Source organism: Cibotium barometz, chromosome 18 (genome assembly GCF_041138505.1).
Source record: "Cibotium barometz isolate CiBa-2024 chromosome 18, ASM4113850v1, whole genome shotgun sequence".
Lineage (NCBI taxonomy): Eukaryota > Viridiplantae > Streptophyta > Polypodiopsida > Cyatheales > Cibotiaceae > Cibotium > Cibotium barometz.
In genome coordinates this window covers 13004344-13011627 of record NC_141063.1, presented here as the reverse complement: position 1 = coordinate 13011627, position 7284 = coordinate 13004344, and the positions used below count along the sequence as shown (strand labels likewise).

The 7284-nt window shown below is 42.1% G+C and overlaps 1 protein-coding gene across 1 annotated transcript; it reads right to left on the bottom strand.

Moving 5' to 3' along the window:
• Window positions 1-2192: 2192 nt before the first annotated feature.
• On the bottom strand, window positions 2193-6759 carry LOC147628956 (microtubule-associated protein RP/EB family member 1A-like). The gene is made up of 8 exons (XM_086812132.1): window positions 6360-6759; window positions 5925-5993; window positions 5765-5851; window positions 4897-5006; window positions 4022-4215; window positions 3675-3790; window positions 3475-3588; window positions 2193-2760 (listed from the first exon to the last, which is right to left on the bottom strand). The coding sequence occupies exons 1-8, from the start codon at window positions 6468-6470 to the stop codon at window positions 2452-2454; spliced, it is 1110 nt and encodes a 369-aa protein (XP_086668258.1). The 5' UTR covers window positions 6471-6759; the 3' UTR covers window positions 2193-2451.
• Between the last annotated feature and the right edge of the window lie 525 nt (window positions 6760-7284).

The following is a 7284-nucleotide window of genomic DNA, read 5'->3' as shown; positions in this document are numbered from 1 at the left end:
AAACCTTTGAATGTGATGCTTGAAACTCATGGATATCAGAACTACATTGTTTTTGTAAATCGGTTCTACCGTTTTAGTGCCCTACTTAGTCAAGTGAGATTGACATATTCAGTCAAGTGACATATTCATTAATTAGTGCCCGCACAAACGAGCACTAATTAAAGAATGGCTAAGGTTCTAGACCTTAGGTTTTTTGAAAGAGAAAGATAGATGCAAGGAAGAACTTTTCTTTTGTTTGCAAACGCCATTTACATAATGACACTACATGGACAAGGGAAACAACAAGATTTTTAGAGATTTTTAGAAATATATAGCAAAGGAAGTACTTACAAATATTTGCAAATTTACAAAACGGCATCACAAGTGAGATCTAGACGAGGTGCAACAAGAATATATTCATCTTGCTGGTTACAACACGAAGAAATTGTTGAATCTTCTCTTCTTGCAACAAGGGACTACATTTCTTGGGGTTCCATGTTGGCGTGATGTGATCCATGCAAGAAGTAACATGCATGCTCTCCTTCGATGTAGTTATTGTGGAAGAAAACCTTGCGCACATGAAACAGATCAGCACTAAAAAGATCAGCACTAACAAGATCTTATATGCACCTAGGTCTACATGGCTCTAGCCTTGGCTGAGCTCATGCCATTTCCTGTGCGGGAAACAACCCAGGAGGCAGAGGGGAAGAACTTGCCGCTGCGTATCATCTTGAGGAGAGTCACTCCAAGGGTTGCCGACATTTTGTTTGGAATGAAGTTCTCCATGTCGAATGCCCTCTCAAAGATGTTAAGAGAGGTCAAGCAAACTCGATTCTTCAAATCGCCCTGACCATACTTCACATACATAGTTATACCTCGGTTTATTTCATCGGTAGAAACATTCTACACAAAAACCCTAAAATGTCATTTGTGCATGAGCTCAACATGCCCTCAAAGGTATGCATCTTCACTTGACGAAGAGTACGACACATGACAAGGCCACCATGCGGCTTGCATGTGTCCCAATGCATGTCCAACTTCAATGCATTGCCGATAACAATCAAGAAGATGCTCCCTTCTTTACAACCATTTAACAGTGCAGGTGGTTCATAGTCCCACCCTTCTCTAATGTAGCGAGGCCCTTGGTACACTCGTTTCTTTATAAAATTACATATGGGTGCCCAGAAAGAAACGTCAAGATCAGTGCTTCCCACACCGACCATAATGGAAACTTCAAAATCCTTAACCTTCATAGCTTATGAAACTCTAGACATTTGTCCCCTCTAGGAAGGTGCATCCATGGACTCGGATACACCTACAAAACAAGCATGCAGGCAACATGAAAGAAAGAAAGTGAAAATGTACACAAATATGTCAAAAAAAAGCATGCAAGCAAACCTATATCTCTGGCTCTCCTTTTCAATGCCCTCAAAGAACAAGGAGCACTGCTCTGAGGATCTGCGTTCACTTTGCCTACGCAAGAGCGATTTTGAATAGGCATGCACATAGAGTCACAGCTTGTAACGGAGGACAACAAAGGACGCAAGAGAGGGACCGTAGTGGGCAAGGGAGCCCCTATCGAAATAGTTGTCTCTCGCACGCCATGGACATGCAAAGAGAAAACGTTGCACGTATGTATACAACAAACTGACCTAGACGATCGCCTTTACCTGGGTGTGCTGTCAAGAGCGTAACACCAACCAATCGAGTATTAACAGGCCGACAAACAAACGAACGAAAGCAAACCAAAGTGGCCAAACACAACAAAAGGAACGGAGATGTCTGTGTTTGCCTGCCCCTACTACTGTCAACAAGGGTAAAACAAGCCAAGCGAAGAGAATGAGGGACAGACAAATGAGAACCTGAGGTGGCGAACGTCCGAGGTAAAAGCAAACACAAACCGCCCAAAGCGCAAACAAGCAACAAAAACCACCGACCAAAAAAAAAAAAGAGCGGCCAAAGTCACTTACCAAAAAAATCACTAACCAAAAACAAAAACCACTGGCCAAAAAAAAAAAAAAAAAAAAAGCGGTCCAAAGAAACCAGTGGGAAAAAATTATAAGGTCTTATATTCACCTCAATCAAAATTATACGGTCCCGTATTCACCTCAATCAAAAAATTATCCACTACTGAATCAAAATTTGGCACCCATATTCAATTTATAATTAAATTTGATCGCTTGGATTCTAGAACTAGATACCAAGATTGGTTCACAAATGTGTGTTTAGTGACTAGTCCCATTGCATTTAAAAAAGACCAGATACAAGACAAAGCACTCCAAAACCTTTTCTCAACCAACCTTTTCTCTCTTGTAGGAAGCAGCTGTGAAAATATAGGATGGTAGACAAGATGTTACCACCCGGTGAAATAAAGCTTAGCTATACTTAGCTCTGGATGAGCATTTAGACTGCCTCTGCACTGTTCACAGATGTTACGTACCAGTGGAAAGAAGCTTAGCTCTGGACGAACATTTAGAGTGCCTTAATGGAAGCAGCTTCAGTAGCTGGCCTTCCGGCATGCATCTCTGACAAGATGTCAGAACCCCCGCATGAGTTCTTGCGCTGCCTTGCTGCATCGTCCAACTCGGGGTTCATGAAAGACTTTCTCTTGTGTACTTCCCTTCTCTGCCTGCTGGCAACGTCTTTCTCCATCTCATCAGTCACCTTGTCATCAGATGGCCCAGCAACATGGAGAGAGGAGGTTATGATCGCTTGAGCTTCCTCCATGACAGAGGGTCTATCATCAGCAGCATACAGAATCCTCTGAATAGCCTTGACTACCTGCAAGAATAAATAGGCCATTCTCTTAGATAACCTATCCCCATACCATCTTCATTCCATATTAGATCATCTGATACAAGACCTCCACCATAAGCAGCTTAACAATTCGATTTTACGCCACCAGAGTGCTTCTAATATGTGCTATTGATACAGGAGCTCTATCATGTCCTTATCAATATGTTCTACAACAAGGTTTTGGGATACAGGAGCTTCATCTAGCCTATCTGATATGTGTTCTATAAACAAGCGTAAAGATGCCTCCATCTCATTGCCCAAACAAGTGCACCATGGGCAGCGGGAATCACTCATGGACGGCAAGCCTGGCAATGGAAGACAGCTGGCCATGAAAGAAGGGCGTCCGTCATCCTCTTTTATCAGCCAAAAAGAAGCAAGCATGGGCGATGCGAAGACCCTTATCCACCTCTGTGAACCGTGTAAGCAGGGTCAACTGATAGAAAAACTTCTGACATATCATCTTTATTTTGTGCACCTAGTCTGTTACAGAAAACCTTCATCTTGTTTGTGTTAACGACAGGACTCTAAATCATTCATCCTTGGAATGTGATAAGCATTCTAACATGCATAGGATCCTATCTCAGCAATCAAATCGGTGCTATATTTAAGGGCTTCCTCATATCTCCATGTTTTTATCATGCTTAATTAACCTATCATAACATCATGATTGAAAGTGAAATGGACCGCAAAAATCATTACCGTTAAATGTTCCAAACCAGAGTCCTGACATAGAATTTCAATGTCCCGCAGCTTTGCAAAGTAAAAATCGCGCTCTTTCTCCAGGTTATCCACAGAAAGCTTGAGCTTTGTAATCTGCATAGCCAAAGCAACATTGTAAGGACAGGCTCGTGCAAGGTACTAAATCAAACACCCCTAATAAAAGGGCATGAACAAAATACCTGCTCAGTTAGGCCATCAATTTGAGCAGCAGGGACCATTGACACCTCAGGATTGGCAGGCACACCAGAAGGAAAAGATGCACTTGGAAGAGGAAACACCTTAGCACTATTTGTTCCTGTTAAAATAAAGCAAAAGTTCTACCTCCATAACAGGATACAAGTCACCACGTTTACATCAACTCTGGAACCATCCATAACAACAGTCCAATGAAAAGCCCCTTTGTTCACTCACCCTACTCAGCTACAACCAGATCAAAAGTATCATAATACAAGAATACTCTACCTGATTAGCTACATCATATCATTGATCTGAGAAAAGATACCTTCATTCTGAAACAAGCACTCACCCTTTGCTGTGACTGTTGTGCAAGTTTCCACTCGTTTAGGACCTGTCATGGTAATGGCACTCTTCACTGAAGCTGCTGCAGAGACTGCCTTGGAAGGCTCTTGAGTTGTTGTCACAGTCACAGAGGCTGGTATTGCTTTCTTATTTGTCTCTTTGCCTCCTTTGCAACCTTCCCTCCGCTCAACAGGATTGTAACTGTTATGTGAAATAACTGAAGATCTAATCAGAGTTTGCTTAAGAGAAGAGAGGCAAATTGTAGAGACTTGGATGAATGTTCAGGAAAAGACGTCTCTAAACTAGTAGAAATCACTAAGCACTGCCCACCTTCCTCTCCTCCCAGCAGGCTCCCATGGACTCCAATGGACACCTATAGATCTACAGTGGGAACTCATTAGCAACATATCAACCTGGCACATTTGGGGTGCATGCTGCAATGAGACTATAAAGGGCATGGTCACTCCTCAGGCAGAGATCATTCACTTCATCTGTACAGACATCATCCATGCCAAGAATGCTTACATGGCGATTCAGAGATTATGCAACAGCAATGTGCAGCCATCCTACGCACTTGGAGCTTGATTCTCACCTCGAGTGACCATGGTATATTCTACACTACAGGCCCATGGTGGCCATCCCCCCCCTCCCCCAAGGATGTGGCCTCCCTCTGAAGGTGGCCAACCATGGAGGATCTGGATCCCCCAATCTGTGTCTTTACCTCTTTCGAGGGTTATAACCTGCTCCCAGGCGAATAATTTCTTTTTCTAATAAAAGGATCTTTCTTTGACGAAAAAAAAAAAAGGACAAACTTTTGAAGAAAGAAGAGAGAGAGAGAGAGAGAGAGTTCAAAGGGAAGCTGAAGCAGATCTAAGGCCTCACCTGCTGATCAGAAACCCTCCATTGATTGAATCACAATATCGCTTCATCCACTGCATGAATTCCAAGTTGTCCAGAGGCCTCCCTTTAACAAGCTTGTTAACTTCAATATGCTGCATAGCCGAAAGAAAACGCCATAGTTTTGTTCAGTTAACCTTCAATAGGTACAAGTTTGAAGGAAGAAGACACTGTAAAAGCCATAGGTTTGAAGCAAAGTAACAAAAAAACTGTTTCTAGCTTTCGAAACCTCGAAACTTCGAAACTGTTTTTGAAAACCTCGAACCTCTCCAATACACTAGTTTCACCCAAATTTCAGGTTTCGTTTTTTTTCCCCTCCTGATTTTTCTAGGATTTTTTTTATATTTGTTTTTCTTCCATATCCTCCTCATCACCTTCCTTCCCCCTTCTTCTCCTGCCAGCTTCTACTACTTCTTTCACCTCTACTCCTTCCTTCATTCTCTTCTTCTTTCTTTCTCTTCTTCTCCCTTCCTCTTCTTCTCCTCTCTTCTTTCCCCTTTTTCTTCATACACCATCCTTCAATGTCTTAAATCTTTCCCAATTGAGTCCTTGATTGAACCACTTGTGGCATCTAATCAAACAAAATTGCCATAATGTCTCATCAAAATATGGATAGTTCCCCGAGATGTGTGAGAAGACACCATTTTTTTCATCATTACACAAGTTTTTAGAAGGTTACTATAATTTCTTTATGTATTTATACTTTATGAAATTATTGATTTTTCGAAACCTAGCAGTTTCTTAGCCAAGGGACGAAACCTTCTGAAACAAAACCTCAAAAACCTCCCCCCAAAAAAAACCCCCAAAAAAAAACTCAAAACGTTTCTTGTGACTATGGTTTGAAGGAAGAAACCTTGCCAATCTTCAACTTGTTGAAAACATCCTGCAGCACCTTGTAGTTCAATATCATCTCATACTCATTCTTGGCTTCGAAATTGACCTGAGGGGTGATCTGTGTAAGATATGGAACAAAGGAATAAAGTGGAATAATAAATTTGGAGCTGCGGTGCAACCTTATGCATGGGAACTACGCCTGGATGAACCGAATCCATCAGTTGACACTGCACAGCTCCCTTGGATGTCTGAGAAAAATCGACTTCATTTTATCAGAAAGGCAACAGCAAGGCCAACGTAGAAGAAACAACCCTGGGGTACGAAAATCTCAAAGAAAACCTAGAGTAAAGGTAAACAACACGCAGAAAAACCCTACAGTATGGAGGGGGGGAAAGAGCATGTATGAAACGCTGCATCGTGGAAACCAAGCTCTAAAGCAGGGAAATCAAACCCTAGAGCATAGAAATCAAGTTCTCAAGCGTGAAAACAACACCCCAGGAACATAAAGAAAACCCTACATAATTGAAAAAGACGGTAACGAAAACCTACAGGAACCCTAGATCTTGGAAAATCCTAATCTTGCGCAAGATAATGGAAGAAAAACACAACCCGACCTCTTCAACTTTCGTTAGGTTGAGCTGCAGGGTAGAGTTAATCCACTGCAGGATTTCGTTGCGGCCGACGAAGTAGGCGCCGTCCATCATGCCGATGTTAGTAGCAGCCATTTCCGGGATGGGATGAAGAGAGACAGAGGGAATCCAAAAAGAACGAACGTAGAAGCTCCTGGATATGGAGAAATGAGAGAAACGGAAGGTTTTGGAAGCTCTGGCTATGAACCCTGGGGATGGGTGAAACGTCGAGAAACCCTGGCTATGTCGGAAAAGCTCCAAGGAGTCCTGGATTTGGCGAAGGGCATAAAGAGAGAGAGAGAGAGACAGAAGCTCTCCAAAGCTCCGGCTATGGTGAAAAGCTGCAAAGATATGCAATAGAGCCGTTGCGCACTCCAAGGTCTTAGCCTATGTTATTTTCAAATCTTCTATTCTTTAATAAATGACTCCCATCAAAGTTAAAGAATAAATGACTCCCCATCAAAGTTGGACGATTTTTATTACATGAGGGTCCTGCATACCCTAAGGTTCGAAGCAAAATGGGAAAAATGGTAGAACCGTCAGGTTCCATGAGTTTTCACTTGAGTTCGATACTACCTAGGGGCTATACCACACACACAGCATGCACAAATGCACTCTCGAAAAAAAAATGGGGACTTTTTTAAAGAAAGATATTTTAAACATGGAACCCTTTGGGTTAGTAGTGTGTGTGCGCCGCAAATCGATAAAACCAATGCCCCTTGCATTAGTGTATTTTCCCTTTTTTATAACTTTTTTAAATTCCTAGCCTATGTTATTATTTAGGTATACATTAAACCACTTACTATCAGGAATCTCTACACTATTATTATTGCCCTATCCGCAGCATTCACCCACATGTGACTCTCTGTGGCCATCTCATTTTGCCACGTGGCAAGAGTGTACAAGAGGG